Source organism: Lepidochelys kempii, chromosome 1 (assembly GCF_965140285.1).
Source record: "Lepidochelys kempii isolate rLepKem1 chromosome 1, rLepKem1.hap1, whole genome shotgun sequence".
Taxonomy (NCBI): domain Eukaryota; kingdom Metazoa; phylum Chordata; order Testudines; family Cheloniidae; genus Lepidochelys; species Lepidochelys kempii.
In genome coordinates, this window is record NC_136380.1 from 76,387,240 (window position 1) to 76,408,491 (window position 21,252).

Below are 21,252 nucleotides of genomic sequence, written 5' to 3' on the forward strand. Positions count from 1 at the left end.
ATAGCTGTAGGCCCTGTTCCCACAATCAGACCTATACTGAAGAAGCTTTGTACCAGCACAGACCATGGCTTAAGTCACTGGAGCTCCATACAGGCATGGGACTGGGTTTCAAGTTCTCAAACTTTGGGCAGATTATGAGTCCTACTTAAAATACCCTATAAATTTTTAGTTAGATATATTTCCTGCTGCTTAATAATAAAAAAATGGACCTGACTATGACCTCCGTGGAGCTACACAGCTCACCCATCTCCATTCGCTCCTCAGAATATTCTTGCTAGAGGCTGAAGTAGTCTCAATAAAATGTGGGATTCTGGGGCAGTGGGTTTACCAGTATGTATAGACTGTGTACTGCAATGATTCCTTAACAGCTCTGTCCATGGGGGACCTAAGGAGTATGAGTACTGCCGGTTTAAATGGAGCTGAATTCACTGGAAGCAGGGTAGAAGATCTGTGGCCCACAGTTCTCACTTAACTACAGCTTTGCTGGTGTTGGCCAAGGCGCATCAAAGCATGTATGTGGTCTAACAGTTCTAATTTTGCCATCAATTCTAATTTTGCTTGTGAGTCACTCCCACTGAAGTAAATGGGAATCATCTGAATGTACCTAAGGGAGGAATTTGGCATAGTGAGTGTATGTAAAAATTCTAACTAGCATGTTTATTATAGGAAAAGAGAAGTAAGTTTAATTTACAGTAACTGGAAATGAAAGTGAATCTAACATAGTGATTTAGTGAATCTAATATAGTGCTTTCTTTAGATACATTTGACTTGAATTCATATATAAACACTGAATATCTGATGGAGTTTTAGTTGTTTTCTTTTACACAAAAACAAAGGCAGTCAATATATCTTTCACATACAAGTCATAATAGTTTCCTTGTACCAATTAATGCTAATATGAGTGAGACAACTCCCTTAATATCACCTTAAAATGTTTTAATATTTTGACAGGTTTCATATGTAACTATGCATCTGTCTTCTATGTAATTATCAAAGAAAAAAATCATTATTTTACATATAAATTATGTTAAAGAGATAGGATTCAGCAATTGAATTATAAATGATGAAATGCCATAAAAATTGAAAACCACCAATACAAAAAATGATTGGTGTTATGTTTCCTAGCTATTTATGTATAAGTTCTTATTTTAATTTTCAGACTTTCTATTCAAATTGAGCCAAAAATATCCCAAATAAAACATATTTAGATAACTACAATCCAACATGATCTTTAGCTATTGGTCTGTGATCAATATTATAGCATGCACCACCGGCAATAGCAATATGACAGACTATACAGTAATTTAACAGAGATCCCAATCCTGTGAGCCCGCATCAATTGATGTTATATAGATAGAAGGCTTGCAGGATTGGACCCTCTCTTGGAAAACTGAGTTTACTATGAGATTGTTTCTCAATCCTGGTTTGCCAAGCAACCTTTCAGATCACTCCTTATCCATCCTTTTATGACGCCTACAAGCAATGAGTTAATAAACAACCAACACACAACCACCGCCATAATACCTCACTCCTCAAATTATTCTCTTTTGTGGTGCCCATTGCATCTTGTCTTCTCTGTTTCATGTCTTTTAAAAGCTCTATGGAGCAGGGACTGTCTGTCTCTGTGTTTTGTTTAGCACTGAGCACATTATCCTCAATAAAGGAAATAATTAATAAAAGAGAATAAATAATACAGGAGGAAAGCCCCATAAAGGCAGAAAAGCCAGAGACTCATAGAATCATAGAAGATTAGGTTTGGAAGAGACCTCAGGAGGACATCTAGTCCAACCCCTGCTCAAAGCAGGACCAACCCCCACTAAATCGTGCCAGTGAGGGGTTTGTCAAGTCAGGCCTTAAAAACCTCTAAGCATGGAGATTCCACCACCTCCATAGGTAACACAATCCAATGCTTCACCACCCTCCTCGTGAAATAGTTTTTCCTAATATCCAACCAGACCTCCCCCACTGCAACTTGGGCCCTTAACTCCAGTCTCTATTTAGTCATCTAGGGATTGTGCTATTCCATGCAAGGGGATTGTGATAGACAGTAAGGTGATGGATAGCAGAATAAATCCCTAAAATGGAGTGATACAGCAAGTGAGAAATTCTTAGGAAAATGCATTAATTTGGAAGTAAACCTATTATATTTAAATAAATACGAATCAATTGGAAAGAGAGAGAATTGAAAACAACTTTAAAATATTTAATTATTGTTTTCCATAAGCAAGAGGGTGTTTTGTTTTGTTTTTCAAATTAACCAGTTAGTAATTCCATTTTGCACTATGTGATTAAATCTGCAATTTCTCTACTTTACTTTACCTTACTTACTACTACGTGCAGAGAAAGGTATTATTCAACATGAATAAAGGAGGCAGGATCTGGCCTTTGAAATATATTGGCACATCTACTATTCCTTCAAAGTTATTACTGTTTGCTTCAACACAAGTTAACATGAATAGCTTTAAAGCCAGCATATTCCCTAACTGATTATTTTCTTTGGGGGTATATGAACTATAAACCTTAAGGGTAAGATTTACAAAAGCACTCAGTGTTGGCTTAACTCTGTTCCCTTTGAAGTCAAATGCAAAACTTCCATTGACATAACAAGAGCAGAGTTAAGCCAACACTGAGAACTTTTGAAAAATCCCACCCAAACTCTTCTCCCTTAATAAAATTCATGCAACAACTCTGAAGTCAAAAAGCTGTACTGACATACAGAAACTGAGGGTGGGTCAATTTTGGCCTTTAATCTACATTGTATATGGAACTGTACGAGTATAAGTATAATAAAGATAGATCAAGAATCACAGTCTTCCACCTTTGTTGTAAGTAAGTAACAGTGGAGAAAGCTTGCAATTTTGGATGAGAGAATAGTTAGCCAAGTAGAGAAAGTACAGAGAGATTACAAAAAAGAAAATAATGGAAAAAAATAAAGAGGGAATGTACAAAAGGGTATAAGAAAAATCATGGATAAAAATGAGCAAAGCAGAGTTACAATACAAAACTCAACATATCTGGAGTAAATGTATGGTCATTCTTTTCTGAAGGTTAATATCCAGGGGTGCTATTCATATTTCAATTCTATACTGCATATAAAGTACTTTGGGGGAAATTGTGGAGGTTGAATTTAAAAGATCTTTGCAAGATCATTTGTTTGTCTCTACAGGCGCACTTGGAATTTTATTTATTTTTAGCTTCCAAGTTGTATTTTTAAAAATCTCATTATTTTTATTTTAAAAGCACATATTTAGGTGTATAGTATGCAGATTTTAATATGACAAAAATTCTGTTTTAATAATATTCTATCTACTACTAGCAGAAAAAGCAACCTTTTTTAAAAAGAAAAACGTATGCATTATGAAATATTTGAATTTCTGATTTTACTTGGTTGTTCCCTGTCCTACCTTCAAATAGCCATATCATCAGTTAAGTAGATATAACAACAAGCTAATTGATCCACTTAAGGGGAACTGAGATATTATTAGAAAATGGAATTAATTCAAACCCTCATTTAAAATCTCAAATTATTCAGGATGCTATTTACTCCTGTACCAAGGGTCAGCAAAGGAGTTATACACCACTTAAATCCTACCTAAACCCTAAGAGTAGGGCTTAATTGTGATTTATGTGATCTACTGGCCCTGAGATGGCCCTGTGCACAGGATGAGTTTCACTTTAACCTGCTAGTTATCTGTTCCTACAACTAGTAAAACAGAAGGAAACTACTTGCAATTGGTGTACATTTGGTAGTTGAGCTGAAATAGTTTAATATTTATATAAATTTTCATTCAAATAATGGTAGGTTTTACTGTTTATATAGCTATGTCATACTGCAACTTCTCACCACTGTTGGCTGAAAAGTGAAATAGCTTGACAAAAGAAAAAAGCTGGAATATATCAACTCTTTTTTGGATGGGGAAAAGAGTGGGAAAACACCAGACCATCACCTTTTCCCATTCTAAGTCCCAGTAAATGGTAGTACAATCACATAAAAAACCCCGGGGTTTATTCCTAAATTTAGCTTGTAGGATTCTAGTTTCATACCACCCTTAAAGACTGCTTGGCCTTGCCAGCTACTGAGACTAACTGTAATTCAAGAGCCAAATGTTTGTGTGGAGCTTACACTCAGACATTTGCAACTGCCTTCACACTAGCACAGAGAAGAGCACAAAGATCAAACCAGCATCTATGCCTTGATTGGAAAGTTGGTTCATGCTATCACATACTCAGGAAACAGTGACATCCATGTTGGGTCAGGTCACTCAGTGACAGAGTGACATTATCACTGCAGCTCTTTACCAAAGGGCACGTCTTTAAACCACATGTAACTAAACCTAATGTTATACACTTGGCAACCCAAGTGGTCTCAAAGGTTTCCATTCTGACCAAATGCTAAACACTCTTGTCTGCAGCCAGAATTGCCTTCCAAGCAGCTAAAGGCAAACCAGGTCAGAATCATTCTGAACGGTTACGAACTATGTAACTTCTGTAACGGAACTACACACTTTTTTCCGAATAGATCTGCATTGGTCCAGAGAAAAAGATTGTTCTCTACCAGTAGGCCCATTCCCCACAGCTCCTCTGCCTCCTTGAATGCCATGATCTCTGGGATCCTCACCCTCCATTAGGTTTTAAACTGATTCAACTGAGCAATTAGAAAATACCAAACTCAACACTATTGCTGACTCAAAAGCGTGATATCGCTATATTACTGTAATTGATCAACCTTAACGGGAAGCACACAAGGGTCTAGTATATTTTCTATACAGAATTCATTAGCTCATGATGGTCTAATATTGTCTTATTCTACTAGCATACATTTCTAATCCATCCCTTACTTGCATTGACTTTCAGTAATAAAATAGAAGGCTTTTATGCAGCTAGAATCAGGCCAAGTTGAATGTGTGGTTTTGAAAAAAAGAAAATGTAATGACATCTTTATCCCCCTTGTCTATCTGCAATGAGGTTTCTGTCAAATTAGGTCAACACATTTTCCATTGCCGAGTCATGTTTCATCTGTTAAATGATGTAATAGAATAGAAGTAGCTGTCTTCTTCTTCTTCTGGAAACCCAGGCTTCCAGGGGTTCTACATGCAGAAGATGCATAAAGCATTTAATGTGACCAGAACCCACATGCTTGATTTGAATACAAGATTAAGATAGATTTATGAAACATATTCTTGGACTCATGTTTTTTGCAACAAAGTCCCAATGGGGCTAAAAAGCTTGCTCTTCTTTCTGCATTGAGTTTGTGCTAATTCTTAGGATATAATTTCAGTGCAACCTCTGATTCCCAACTCTGACAGGGGGGGACAGTCCAAAGTTACTGAAACAAGCATTGTGTTGTTGTTGTTGTTTTTTTTTCCATTTACTTCCCCACAGACTGTAGAGAAGCAGCTTAATCATTTTGAACGAGGAAGAGTGCTGAAATATTCAGACCTTTCAACCTTTCCTCTTTACTTTAATGAGAACTAATTCCCTCTCCTTGTCTAACCGCTTGTCTAAAAGGGAAAGCCAGGACCCCTTTGAAGATAAGATCTTGACAGAAAAACATCACATTATATCTACTTCTCCTTTTAATAAAACCAAAGTTGAAAAAGAAACTGAATGTGCTGTGATGGTTCCACAGTCAAACCCCTCTGTGTTTCATGAAAACTGTTCTCATATCCCTTGTGCTCCTTATGAAGAGCTAGCCCTGGGTGCTTCCAATTCTGCAGCTCTGCAGTACACATTCTCAAGAACAGTACCTGAACTTACTACTGTATGTTTATACATTTGCTCCTACAACAGACTGATTTTTTCTTGTTCACTGACTGTGAACAGTTTCTAATGACTGGACAGGGCATAAATCCTTAATCTTTCCCATTTTCAAATGTTCTCAACTTTGTGATCAACAGAGTATTCACTATGAAAATCCTTTTTTTCACAGAGTTATCAGTCTTGTTGTCTGATAGAAAAATAAACATTTCACAGTCAGTAAAATCCAAAGCTGTGCAGAAAAAGTCACGGTTGCTTGATGACTACGATGCAGGCACCAGCTCTTCCAATATTTAGGGAAGCCATCTGCATAACAAAAAAGATTAAAATTAACAGAAAGTCTCGCAAGAAATGGCAGAAGTATTGTGGCACATATTATTCAGGAACTGTCAACATAGCAGCTGAACTACCAAAAGTATACAGAACTCACTGATACCGTAGTACTGTAATTTTCTAACTGCTTGCTTTTACCATACAGTACTTAGTTAAAAGTATAAGCAGGATAGGGATGAAGTATGGTTTTATGATTAGGCACTAGACTGTGACTCAACAGGTTGGGTTTGATTCTAGGCTTTGCCATTTATTTTCTATGTAATTTTGGGCAATTTTTTGTCTGTTTTGTTGTAAATTCTTTGGAGCAGGAATGATCTCTTGTTTGTACATTGTACAGAGCCCCAGATCTCATCTGGGAGCTATAGGTCCTACTATAATACAAATAATTCATTTTTTTAAAACTAGCATTTTGGGTTTAGGGGATAGCTCCCTTCTTGATTACTTTTGATTAACTGCTTTTCTCTTATTCTTGCATCGTATATAAAATATTTCATGAAATATTTTCCATGGAACTGACTTGCTTTCAATTGTTTTTGAAAGACATTTAACACAGTGTACCAATGTTTACATTTCCCCACAGCTATCACAAACTGGTATCTGCAATACCACTGTCCATTTATACTTAGGATAGAAAGTGATCGGGCTACTGCTGTGGTATTTCCAAAAGTTACGTTTTACTGGCAATAACTGCTAGATACATTGATGACTCATAGCTTCTGCTACTATGTGCTTGCCACAAATTCTTGTAATAACACTATTTTGTCTCAATGATTTAAATGTTGTGGCATTTTAGGGTAACACTTGAGAGTCCAGTTGAGGACTTGTTCTGCCAGCTAAATTTATGTAATATACAAACCCCAACATCATGAGTATTCCGTGATGGAATACGGTGCTATGCAATATGAGTAAGATGGCAGAATCAGCTTTATGACTAAATAGATAAAACAGACAAACAGCAGGAGAAAATAAGTGTTTTACAGATAGGGAACTGAGATACAGTGAGAATAAGTAAGTTGCCCAGGGTCACAGAGGAAGTATGTCACAGCCTAGAATTAAAGACAGACCTTTTGACTCTTAGTCCAGTACCTCAACAGAAAGACCATCTTATCTTTCTTGATCATGCACTTTAGATTAGTCTTTGACACTAGAATTTTAAGGACAATAATTACCAGGAAAGACATGACTCTACGTTCACTCTGATGGAACTAAACAATAGATTCCAAGGCCAGAACGGACCATTGTGGTAATCTAGTCTGACCTCCTGTATAACACAGGCCAAATGATAAGAACTACAGATGAAGAGCAGAACTGAAAAATGAGGAATAGAAAGTATTTCATGAGACTTTTAAATTATATTTAAAATCTAAAATCATTATTTAAACATATTTTAATAAGCATCCTGGCACCCACAAGGTACTGAGAAAGCTAAAAGATTACACTGCAGTAAGGATAAGGAAAATTACCTTTGTACATGATTTTCTATAACGTTACTATTGTACATAACCAAACTATTACAATTTTAATCTTGGGGAACTATTGGTGTTATCACTACTTTTTCTGAGTGGACAATGAAGAGCATTGTTATACGTATAGTGCAGTATATATATTCCAATTATTCCTGTGTGGAGTTCATAACTATTATAACTCTTCAAAGGCCACTAAGGGTGAAATTGAAAGATGAGACGCAAAGCCACAAAAAAGACCAGAATGTTAAAAGCTGAGGTGCTGATATAGGTCAAAATCTCATCCTTCCCTAAGGAAATATGCTTTGTACTGGAGTCCTAGAGTAGAACTGTGGAGCCTTAAAATTCCACCTCTCCTGCAAGATAAATTCCAATGAACACCATTGACTTCCTGTAGTAAAGTCTCCCTTCCTCTGGGGCTAGAACATGTGGTTCCAGAAATCCTTCCTAAGGCCTGGAGCCAGGATATGGAAAGCTGCCACTCAGTCATTCTGGGTTGCTTTTGCAGCATTTGGGCTGTAGTAGGAAGTGTGACTTACTGTGTACTTCGTGGCCATGTTACATGCAAATGGCTGAAGGCAGGATTTTTCCTTCAGACTTTAAGACATGTTGTTATGACAAATCAAAACAATATGCAATTCAGAGATAATGCTGATTCTCTGTTCCTTTTTACAAGAACACAGTAAAATCTATTCTCACCTCATTAATTAAGGACCATATTCTACTCCTTTTCCTCACGTCTATTATACTCGGCAAGTAATCCCATTCAGTGGAAAGATACTACACAGGATGAGGAAAGGTGGTAGAATTAAGTCCTAATGGATTTATGCCTGACATTCCCAAGAGGATTAGTGGGAAGTACCCACATAAATCTTGTATCCATCTATGGGAAAATAAAAACCATTTGGTATTTAATTTTGCTTGTTGACAATAAGATTTATTTTTAATTACACTAAAGGACACTGAAATCCTAAAGTGTATAGTTCAATACTTCTTTTATAATCTTTTAAAATCCAGAGCTAGAGAAGTGTCTGTGTACTGATATATGCAGAGGCACACATATTTATCAGATTACTAGACTGTGCGATACTTTGCTCATGCTTTCCATAGCAACTTGTGATGGGGACTTTTAACCAGGAAAAAGAATTACCAAGATAACTATATCAACAGTCACATAAATTGATTGTCCTCGGGTAAAATTAACCCACAATGCAGCGGGTTGAAGCAAGACTTCTGCAATACCTGATTCATTTGGTGAGGCTGCATGGGATTGGGGTTGGGGGTGAGGGGGTGAGAACAGTTGCTAAGCCTTCCATATTCTGGATACTGTGGAGGAAGTCTCCAGTCAGATCCCAAGCAGGCAGGAGTCAGATGTATAAAAGTCATGGTTACTGGTTTCAAAACCATGTGGCACAAGTGTTCTTAACTTGATTCCTGTTCCCTAGGCAAGTATAATGGGGCTGTAGCTTGCTATTTCAACCCATAAACAGAATTAGTTGCTGTAGAAGGGTGGGGCTGCCACAGCAAGGCCTGTGGAAGATTAGGTGGTTCATTCATTGTTCCAGCACTGTCATAATGGCTACTCCAGAAAAACCTAAAAATCAGAGAGCTCTCTTATTCCTGACTTCTACAAAACCCAGTTGCTCATGCTTTTTATGGGGACTGGCACACCTTTATGCCTTTTAGAAAAAAAATGTTTTTGCATGGGCCTGTCATATCACAGGATGCATAATCAATAAATCATACACTTGTGGTTTCATTAGCAATAAGTGATGACACAAAGAGACAGAGTGGTAAGAAACAGAGATTTTCAAAAATGTACTAGGAAGCCATTGCTATGTGTCTCCAAAATATTCCAGGCATTCCTAAACCACGCTAATCTATGTTCCTTCTGCCACATCTTAGTTCCACCCATCATACCACAGTTGTATATTCCACATGCCAAGTCACATTTTTTATATTTCAGCATTCAGCGAACTTCACAGTGTCCATTAAATGAAGGCTGTCATAAATATAAAGGGAAGGGTAAACACCTTTAAATCCCTCCTGACCAGAGGAAAAACCCTTTCACCTGTAAAGGGTTAAGAAGCTAAGATAACTTCACTGGCACCTGACCAAAATGACCAATGAGGAGACAAGATACTTTCAAGGCTGGTGGGGGGGGGGAGGAACAAAGGGTCCTCTCTGTCTGTGGGATGCTTTTGCTGGGACCAGAGCAGGAATGCAGGTCAGAACTCCCGTAAAGAGTTAGTAAGCAATCTAGTTAGATATGCGTTAGATTCTGTTTTGTTTAAATGGCTGATAAAATAAGCTGTGCTGAATGGAATGTATATTCCTGTTTTTGTGTCTTTTTGTAACTTAAGGGTTTGCCTAGAGGGATTCTCTATGTTTTGAATCTGATTACCCTGTAAGGTCTTTACCATCCTGATTTTACAGAGGTGATTCTTTTACTTTTTCTTTAATTAAAATTCTTCTTTTAAGAACCTGATTGCTTTTTCATTGTTCTTAAGATCCAAGGGTTTGGGTCTGTGTTCACCTATGCAAATTGGTGAGGATTTTTATCAAGCCTTTCCCAGGAAAGGGGGTGTAGAGCTTGGGGGGATTTTGGGGGGAAAGACATTTCCAAGCGGGCTCTTTCCCTGTTATATTTGTTAGACGCTTGGTGGTAGCACCAATAAAGTCCAGGGACAAAAGGTAAAATAGTCTGTACCTTGGGGAAGTTTTAACCTAAGCTGGTAAAAATAAGCTTAGGGGGTTTTTCATGAAGGTCCCCACATCTGTACCCTAGAGTTCAGAGTGGGGAAGGAACCTTGACAAAGGCAATGGAAGGAGAGAATAAATAGAAAACTCTACATGCTAAACAAAGTAAACAAACTGCTTTCCCAGCAAGAAATCTGCATGACATATTTGTCACCAAACGAAACAGCAGAGCCACTTTCAACAACTACAAATTCAATTTCAACCAATATACTGAAAATTCAGAATGAAAATAGCATTTCAATTGAAAATCAGACAGACTAAAAACGTTATTAAAAGCATAGCTAGATAATATTTTAGCAACTACTTTATCTGTCTCTTCTTGGTTTCATAAGAGAAACATTTTTCTTTTGTTTCTTCTGGGGAAACTCGTATCATAATAGTTGTTAAAATATTAGGAATAATTTTACAGCTATGGCAGCGTCAGCTACTTACTAATGTTAATGCATTGTGGAAAAAAATAAAATGAGTGTATAAGTACCTGCGTCCATTCATTAGTTTGAGGGTCATATGATTCCATAGTGTTCAGGTATGTCTGGCCATCATATCCACCCACTGCATATAATTTATCACCAAGAAGACAGACACCAACTGCATCTCGAGGCATACTCAAAGGAGCCACCATTGTCCAAGTATCAGTTTTTGGATCATATCTGAACAAGAAGAAAGGAAGCTGCAAGCTTAATGAAAACCTTGGTATTAGCTCATGTCCATCTTTACAAAAAATCTGTTCTCTTAAAAACTTGTATACAAGCTTCTTATCTGAACAATCTTTTCAGCAGCAGAAAAAAAAATATGTGCTAGATTCAGATACTTCTATGTTGAATGGTAATTTATTCTGTGATTGTCCTTGGAGATGAATGGACTATTTACAGAGTAAGGTGCTGTTTAACATGACTAAGAATGGCACAATCTGGCCCTATGTAAATAAAACCAAACTAGTTAAACTGTTCTTCTATGGTGTATTGGAAACTACTTTTCCTAAAATTAGATTGAACTCTACAGTAAGTTGATTAAAACCTGTCTAAGAACTCAAGACATGTTTCTTGCTGTATTGTGCCACTGTTACTCATGTTAAGTAGCACTACTCTGTACCGGTAATACCATTGAGATCTATGACCCTACTCACATGGTAAGATACTAATCAGTATGATTAAGGGTGTCAGAAGTGGTCCCTCAGTGTTTATTAAAAAGTGAAAATGTATTTTTGCAATATAAATGGGATTGCTGTGCAGAACCTATCAAATCAGTCACACAACACTGATTACATCAGAATATAGGGCAAATTCCAGCAGTCCTTTTGCTATACTGTTTGGAAAGAGAAAGAAAGAAAGAAAGAAAGAAAGAAAGAAAGAAAGAAAGAAAGAAAGAAAGAAAGAAAGAAAGAAAGAAAGAAAGAAAGATCTAATGTAAAAAAAAAATGTAAGTAGTCTCTATTCCAGTGTAATATGCCTGTTATTAGATTTTAAAGTGCTGGGTAAAATGTTCAAAAGTACCTAAGAATTTAGGAGCCTAAGTTGCACCAAAAGTCAATAAGAGCTAGGTTCATAATAAGTCACTTAGCCTCACAAAGATACTTAGATGTGATGCTTTTATCTTTTAGGTTCCTAGAAAATCACAGGAATACAGTGATTCACAGAGCCTGAGTGACAGGTTTCAGAGTGGTAGCCATGTTAGTCTGTATCAGCAAAAACAAGAAGAAGTCCTTGTGGCACTTTAGAGACTAACAAATTTATTTGGGTATAAACTTTCGTGAGCTAGCTTAATCCCTTAATCTCATCAGGCAGATGAGGCAGAGGAGGACTTGAACTGGGTCTTCCACATACCAGGTGACTTCCATAACTATTGGGCTAGACATTATGAGAGAGAGCCGCTGCCACCACCCTGTTTTGTGTGAACTCACTTGAGGGGCCCAATCCAGTAGGCAGCCACTGAGCATGCCTACTGGATTAGGTCCCACATGCAAGTTAGGCAACTTATCTTTACCTGACTTGCAAATCATTGTGAAGCTTAGATGGGAGATAGGTGCCTGGACTCCTGAAGTGGGGCAGTGTGCACATGCCCAGAGTCAGACATACAGGCACCTAGGGAACCTTTTATTGAAAAAATCTTAGGTGCCGAATGAGTTTAGACACCTACAGAGTTCAATGGGAGTTTTGTGAATTGCAGTAGTGCCTAAATCTGGGACTCGGGCATCTAAGCACAGACTTAAGTGCCTAAGAACTTTTGTGAATCTAGGCCTTAGGCACTTCTGAAAACTGCATCCACTTTTATTATCTATGCCATTACTTTCATTTGGCCAGATGTTTCTTTCACTTGCCTTTAGTATGCTATGACAGACATTTTGGCACAGCCTGCTCACACCTGCTTTAATCAAATCTCCATTTTCTTCACAAAGGTTGTCAAAAGACACACTTGATTTTTTTTTAAATGAGATTTATCCAAATCTGATGACATCAGCTTTGATGCTAGGAAATGATATTAAATCCTAATCAGTAGAAACTGTGAATCAGACTTCCAATTTCAACTATCCCAATTCTGGTATGTATGTAAGGGCATTTCCCAATCAATCTGATAGTTCTGGAGAAAAACAAAAGCTATATTTCTTTGCATGTCTTTCCCAAATCTTCTGCAGCTGGAAGTAATACTGCATATTTATTAGTAGTAGTATTTTATTAGAGGTGTAATAAAAATACTCAGTATTTTTCAGTTACAAATTATATTATTTGGGGGTTATTTTGACCAATTTTTTAAATAGCATTTACTCCCAAATAGGTGATGTTCAGGATTTAGTTGGGGATTGGTCCTGCTTTGAGCAGGGGGTTGGAGTAGATGACCTCCTGAGGCCCCTTCCATCCCTGATATCCTATGATTCTATGATTCTATATAAGGCTGTTAAAAATATGAGCAAAAGCTCAGTAGCCTCTCTCCTTGCCCTAACCTTGAAAGCTTAAAATTTATTAGTTTCTATATTCAGGAATTTTTATTGCATCCCCTCTCACCCTGGAGCACATGCAGTTACTACAAAGATGAAATGTACAACTGTTTTTCACAGAAGATTGTAAGAAAATGTAAGCATTTTCCAGGCAATTACAAATAGGGAGCTCTTTTTTCAGTTGTGTTTTGTTGACAGAATTGAGTTCTAAGCATTCTATTTAGCCCCTGGTTGCCTGTTTATAAAACAAAACACAGTGATGTTATTTATATTTAGCTTGTCTGTTTTTTCAGCTACTCACCTTGACCCTTGCAATCAGAAAGAGAATACTGTATCATAGAGTCTATTAAAGTTTATTGCCCTCTGGGAGGTGAAGACACAATGCACGCTTGGTAAAGCTGGTTGTAAAATGAACATTAGCTAGAGGCATATGGTGCTTTTGGAGGAAAAGTCATACAGTCTTTGACAAAATCCATTCAGAATTAACATTTTTTGGCTTTACCATATGTGTATTTCCCCTTCCAGGTCTTCAGACATTATTGTAATCTGCACCCCCCTCTCCCCCCATAATTTACAACAATTAGGATAAAACTGGGAGTTATAATAGAATTCCTGGTCTTTAGTCAAAACATTCAGTCCTTTAAAAAAGATGGAGGAGGAAAAATGCATGATAGTAATATTTTAATTCTCAGCTAGACAGTACAAAAACCTGCTCACTTTACTTATCTGAGTAGTCCCAGTGAAGTCAATAGGATTAATAAAGTCAGTGATGTGTGTAGATGTTAGCCCTAACTATATGTTTAGGTTTAGAGACCAATTTAATCAAAGTGAAAGTAAAGACAATTAAATCTTTTAACACCCAATTAGGAGAACATTATTATGAACTGCAAAGCAGTTAAGAAGGCACTAAAACCCTGCTGTTAAAATATTTAAGAAAGATTTCACAAATTGCCATCTTTTAGGTACAGTATATGGGCTCTGGCACTATCTAAGTTACGTCCTTCTTTGAAAATATATTTAACTGAGGATGACAGTATAGATGGGAAGAAGATGTGGATGAAGCTTTTTTTTAAACAAGTGACAAAATCATCCAAAGCAGAGGGCTTGGAGGTAACGGAGTACTTCAACTACCCAGACATCTCTTGGGAAAATAATACAGCAGGGCATAGATTATTCAACAAATTCTTGGACTGCACTGGGACAACTTTTTTATTACAGAATGTGGAGAAAGCAACTACAGGAGAGGCTGCTCTAGATTTGATTCTGACAAACAGGGAGGAACTGGTTGAGGGTTTGAAGATGGAAGGAAGCTTGGGTGAAAGTGATCATGAAATGACAGAGCTCATGATTCTAAGGAAAGGTAGGAGGGAAAACAGCAAAATAAGGACTATGGCAGACTTTAGCAAACTCAGAAAATTGTTGGGTAAATGGGAAACAAACCTATGGGGAAAAGAGTTCAGGGGAGTTGGCAGTTTTTTAAAGAGACATTATTAAAGGCACAAGAGCAAACTATCCCAATGAGTGGGAAAGATAGGAAGTATGGTAAGAAACTACCCTTGCTTAACCAGGAGATCTTGAATGACCGATAACTCAAAAAAATAGTCATACCAAAAAAATCATGCATGTAGAACAAAACTAGATATGTTAAGGCACAAAATTAAATTAAACAAGATAAGGACATAAAGAACAACAAGAAAACCTTTTACAAGTACATTAGAAGTAAGGGGAAAACCAAGGACAGAGTAGGCCCAATGCTCAATGAGGAAGGAAAGACAATAAAAGTAAACATAGCAATGGCTGAAGTGTTAAATGCCTTTTATTATTTCAGTTTTCATCAAAATGGTTACTAGTGCTCACATGACTAATATGGGGTAGGGTCTGAGGCTAAAATAGGGAAAGAACAAGTTAAGAATTACTTAGACAAGTTAGATGTCTTCCAGTTGAAAGGGCCTAACAAAATATATCCTAGAATATTTAAAGAATTGGCTGAAGAGATCTCTGAGCCACTAGCAATGATCTTTGAGAACTTATGGAGAATGGAAAAATACTCAAGGAATGGAAAAGGGCAAATATAGTACCCATTTATAAAAAGGAGTATAAGGACAATCCAGAAAATTACAGACCAGTCACCTTAACTTCAGTACCCAGAAAGAACAATGGAGCAAATAATCAATCAATTTGTAAGCACCTATAAGGTAAGCAACAGTTAACATGGATTTGTCAAGAAAAAACCAAGTCAAACCAACCTAATATCCTTGGGTAAGAAGCCTTGTGATGGGAGGAAGAAGTAGATGCAATATATTTGACTTTAGAAAGGCTCTTGATCCTGTCTCACATGACCTTCTCACAAGCAAACAAGAGATACATAGCCTAGATGAGCCTAATGTAAGATGGATGAGAAACTGTATTCAACGGGTAGTTATCAGTGGTTCAGTCAAGGTGGAAAGGCATAGTGAGTGAAATTCTTCAGGGATGTATCCTGGGTTTGGTTCTATTCAATGTCTTCACATGTGATTTGGATAATGGCATACAGAGTACACTTATGAAGTTTGTGGATGAGATCAAGGGGAGGGGATTCAAGCACCTTGGAGGACAAATTAGAATTCAAAATGCTCTTGACAAACTGAAGAAATGCTCTGAACTAAATAGGATGAAATTCAGTAAGGACAAATGCAATGTAATACACTTGGATCTGGGGGTTATAGTGGATCACAAACTAAATGTGAATCAACACTGTAATACTATTGCAAAAAAAGCGAAAATCATTCTGAGATGCAGAAGTGCTATAAACAAGACATGGGAAGGAATTCTTCCACTCTACTCAGCATTGATAAGGCCTCAACTGGAGTACTGTGTCCAGTTCTGAGCACCACACTTCGGGGAAGATGTGGACAAATTGGAAAAAGTCCAGATAATAAACAAAATTTATTAAAGGTCTGGAAAACATGACCTAAGAAAAGATTTTAAAATTGATTGTTTAGTCTAGAGATGAAAAGACTGCGGGAGACATGACAACAGGCTTCAAGTACATAAAAGCTTGTTACAAAGAAGTAGGTGATAAATTGTCATCCTTATCCATTGAGGACACGACAAGGAGCAATGGTTTTAAATTTCAGCAAGGGAGATTTAGGCTAGACATTAAGAAAAATGTCCTAACTGTAACGGTAGTTAAGCACTGGAACATATTATATAGGGAGGATGTAAAATCTCCATCATTGGTGTTTTTTAAGAAAAAGTTAGACAAACACATATCAGGAATGGTCTAGATAATACTTAATGCTGCTTCATGTGGGGGACTGGACTAGATGACCTATTGAGATCCCTCCCAGTCCTACATTTCTATGATTTTGTGATTCTATGTGTCGATGCCTTTGTGTCTACAAAAACCTAGAATCAAGTCTTGTTCAGGTTACATATGCAAATAAGTTTGGTGTATGAATATCAGTTTTTAGTCAATAAAAGTCCAGGACTACAAGAATGGAGATGTTTCAGAGTAGCAGCCGTGTTAGTCTGTATCCGCAAAAAGAAAAGGAGTACTTGTGGCACCTTAGAATTTGTTAGTCTATAAGGTCCCACAAATACTCCTTTTCTTTTTATGATTGGAGATGTTGCAGGTCACAGTTATGTGGAGAAGATTCTAGAATACCTGTTTACAATATGCCTGGCTCAAAGCAGTGCTCTAAATCCCTCACTTTCATGTGCACTAAATTAAGGCACAACTTTTTTTTTGGTATGGGTTTATTTAACATAAACAGTACATGTATGTGAAATGACATAAAATACTATTATGTGCCCATTTTTTTAAAAAAAGGAAAAGTGAATTAAAATTAACAGAGATTAGGTTGTGTCATATTTCAACACAAAAAAGCAAGCAATACAATTTGTTTCCTTAACTTCTCTCATGATGCCTGGTTATTAGATAAGAGTAACATTTTATATAAAGTGCCAAATTCAAACCTTAGCTATATGCTTACGTTCCCATTGATTTCAGTGAGGGGAAAATTCAACCCAGAAACAAGGGAGTAATCAAAAATCATATGTGGCTGAAAAAGAAATGCATTTCACACTCTTCTTTTTTTTCAAATTCCAAAGTAACACTGCTCCCATATGACAACCAATACAGATGTTGGAAAAGCAAAAAGTGTTCTATCTGTTTCGCTCTCTATGTTTTATAATTCATGAGCCTCAGGTAAATCTAGGGTTTCATGTCCATGTCCACTCCTAAAGATTTTGATTAACCTTCTCCTTGGAAAGAAGTGGCAACTTTAACTCTGTATGTTCCCACTTTCCTCTTTAGTCCTCCCTTTTAGCATTATAACTTTTGCATACCTTTGATATGTTAATTTTCTTAATTTTTTTTTAATAATGGAACTAAAACCTCAATTAAATGTAGAAGCCTATCTGAAAATCACAGGCAGGATAGATCTTAATAGCTTCAATAGTGCCCTGGTGTCCTATTAAACTCTCTGGATTCACAGAATATTTCCTTGTGCAATGCAAAGTACAGGTTATATACTGTAAATACAGAGTCAGGCAATAACAGTCCTGCTGAAGGAACCACCATGGTGCAGTGTGCATCAGAATTACTTAAAGAGCTTTCTTTTATTACTTGCCTGATGATAATTTAAAAATTGCTAAATCTAGCTAAATCTAATTTGGTATTACAGGTTAGCTTACATGCTGAGCTCTTGTCTCTCCAATAAGAAAATATTTCTGCCTCAGCACAGAAGTTTCCAGTGGAAATGTGAACAGACCTTAGATCTGCTTCTCTGTTAGTGTGCTACTAATGAAACAAAACAACGCAAGTGTTGTTTTCTATAAACCCACTTTTGTATGATAGTTGTTATGGTAATATATGATATTGATCTTACTCAAGTAGTTATATATGGTTAATAACATGTTTTTAGTTCATTTGTCATTTAGTAAAAAAAACCCAACAAACCTTAACTCTTAACTCTTACAATTTTTAGGATACAAATAATTGTAACCTGTCTTGCATTCCAAAACAGCACATGTAATTGTACACTAAATGGATACCTTTCTACATAGTCAAGCAGTCGGGAACAGTGGTTAGAAGCAGGAGCATCATGGCCTCCAACTGCATAGAGAAAGCCATCACATGTGGCCACACCTACGCCTCCTCTTCTCTTACACATCGGAGCACACATATTCCATTTATTTGTGTGAGGATCATAATACTCCATTGAACTCAAACACGAACTTCCATCGCGACCTCCGACTGAATATAACCTAAAAAAAAAAGCCAAAACACGGAAATTTCAGTGCAACAAGAACTTCAATTAGCAAAACTATAAACAGAGAGGCTTTGTTTGCTTTTCTCATCTGTTGTCTAAAATGAAAGGCTACAGAATATGTTTCATCAAATTTCAAGCTCACAAAAGTATAACACACTGGGAAATACGTTGATGTTAGTACTATTGTCAAATTCACATTCTTCTTTGTGTTCTGCCAACACTCAGTGGAATGGTAGTTATTTTCTGACTAGTCATTTGGGAATAGGTGGTTTAATTCTCAGATCAAAATGCATACTACTTTATTCTGCCTCATGAGCCAGAAATCTCAGGATAACTTACTTCTCATACGATTTCCAAACCACAGAAGCAGGGTTGCTGCACAGTTGCCCACCATAAGTGGAGGGAAGGTTAAAAAAAGCAAGGAAAAGTGTAGGTGCTCAGTCACTCTAGGTAATCTGAGTCAAATAAGAACCTGGATAAACAGAGCAATGGGTGAAAATGGGTGCAGATGAGGACAGAAATAATCTGTACAAATTTTAGAATTGCAGTTTTAGAACATAAATGGATGGAAAATGGATTTTTGAAATCATAGAAAAATATATTATACAAGCTACTGTGTATAATTTAGAAGAGGAAAAAGCAAATTATCCCATCAGAAAGCAGAAGCAATATCACCATCTTCCCATACACAGTCTATCCACAATTTTCTTGGCTATCCTCCTGTTCTCTGCCCTTGAATTCTAGTCTCAAAGGGCTCCAGAATAGGATTCCCTTCATCCAGCCTTCACATACGCCCATACCATATCAGCCTCCTCTCTTGTGGCTTCTCTCTGATGCAGCAAACCTTGGTATCATTCCTCATTCCATACATGGCCCAGCAATGGTCTTCTCAAGTGCCTCTCTTTGGTCTCTGATTCTAACAGAAGAGCTCGTCTTACCATAGTTTTGTGTCGTTGTCCCGTAAGTAGTTTCTGCATTTGTTGATCATAAATCACTCCACTTATCTTGTACCAGACTTCCCCACAGTCAGCAGCCTTCCCTGAAGTTTACTGTTGATTTGTCCATTTGTCACTAACTTGCCCCTCAGGAACTTAAACACAGAAACATGATTTAGGAACTGACCCTAATTGTTGATATTCAACTGTCTTGGTTCCACGGGAGTCCCCATGTGACTTCTGTCTTTTCTTTGCTCATTTTGAGACCATAGTTTGTTAGTTCCCTGTTCCAGGCATGACTTGTCTGAACCAAGTATTCCTCACTATCAGCCATTAGCACAACATTGTCTACAAAATTTAACTCTGTACCATCTTCCATTTGGAATTGCTTGCTTATGAAGCCCATCACAATTATGAATAGTAATGGATAAGCACTGATCCTTGATGGAGCCCAACCTTCACCTCAAAACCCTCCATTGCACCTAAGGGCATCCGTACCTTTGTCATGAAACCATCATCATCTGGACAAGGTCCTCCAGTACCCCACAGAATTGCAGTGGAGGCCTCAGCAGTCACTGAGGTACTTTGTCAAATGTTTTCTCCAAATTGAGGAAAGCTTCTTTTCCATCAACTGTTTATTGATTGGCGTATAATCTGTCATCCTTTTCCTTTTTCTAAAACAAAAGCACTCCTTTCCTAAAAGGGGCTCCACTATTCAACAAATTTGACTATGAATGATTCTCTCTAACAGTTTCATGCAGTGGGACAGCATTAATTACTTGGTACTTTGAATAGTCTTGTATGCCACCTTTTGTTTGTATACAGGTACCAGTATAGACTTTCCCCATTCTTCTGGAATTTTCTACTCTTTCCAAACTGTGTCCATCAATGTCTCTCAATTCTTTGATCATACCTGCCATGACTTCATCTGGACCTGCTGATTTTCCAGGTGCCATTTTCAGAAATGCAGCCTTAACATCTGCTTCTAACAGGCCATTGCTTATCAGTTCACACAACAGTAACTTGGCATATAAAGGGTTCTTCTCACTAAGTAGACTCTCACAGTATTTTTGCCTCCTGTTATGTACCATGTTTCTTGTTACAAGCAGTCTGCCCCTGGATCCCTTACAAATGGCATCTTCCATCTTCCCTCCTTTTGCTTCTTGTCCATTTATATCACATATATTTTCTGTCTGGCAAGCTGAGGACTGTTGTTCAACTCATTATACAGCTCACCTAAAGTTAGGTTTCTCACCATTCTGACTGCTTGCTTTGCTGATCCCTTGGAGACTCTGTAGGCAACAACTGCTTCTTCTTATGGGTTACTTTCCATCACCTTTATGACTTTTTCCTTATTTCTTACTCCTTTCTGCACTTCCTCATTCCACCAGCAGTTTTCACAAGATATCCTCACTGTGGAGCTTAAATCTGAGGTGCAGAGCATAATTTGGCTCATTATATCTTAAATGTAGATATCTAAAAACTACGGTAAAGTCCTAGTTTGTTTTCATAGGCTTCTAATTGAATCTGTGGGGATTCTGATATATGTAATATGCCTAAGGGATAGTTTCAGGAAATGACACATGCAGGTACTGTTTGTTGATTTTCCTTCAATGGCATATATGATGAATGTATCAGCAAGGGCTGATTTATGTGTGGAAGTCCCAGAAAAACTCTAAAATCTATTTTCAAATTCCAATTATGAAAATGCTGTTGAATTGTGTTTCAGTTCTGCTTGTAACTATTGTAGGCAAATGAAAATAATTTCCATCTTTATAATGGTTCCTAAGATGACATGATTCTGATTTCATTTTTCC

At 37.2% G+C, this 21,252-nt stretch overlaps 1 protein-coding gene across 1 annotated transcript in view; it reads right to left on the minus strand.

Moving 5' to 3' along the window:
• Window positions 1-5,672: 5,672 nt before the first annotated feature.
• KLHL1 (kelch like family member 1) overlaps window positions 5,673-21,252 on the minus strand; it is a 431,335-nt gene continuing 415,755 nt past the window's right edge. Inside the window, exons 9-11 of the mRNA XM_073346360.1 lie at window positions 18,283-18,495; window positions 10,792-10,963; window positions 5,673-6,063 (exon numbers count right to left, since the gene is read on the minus strand). Of these exons, the coding sequence (XP_073202461.1) occupies window positions 6,004-6,063; window positions 10,792-10,963; window positions 18,283-18,495 (445 nt within the window). The 3' untranslated portion in view covers window positions 5,673-6,003. The remainder of the gene's footprint in view (window positions 6,064-10,791; window positions 10,964-18,282; window positions 18,496-21,252) is intronic.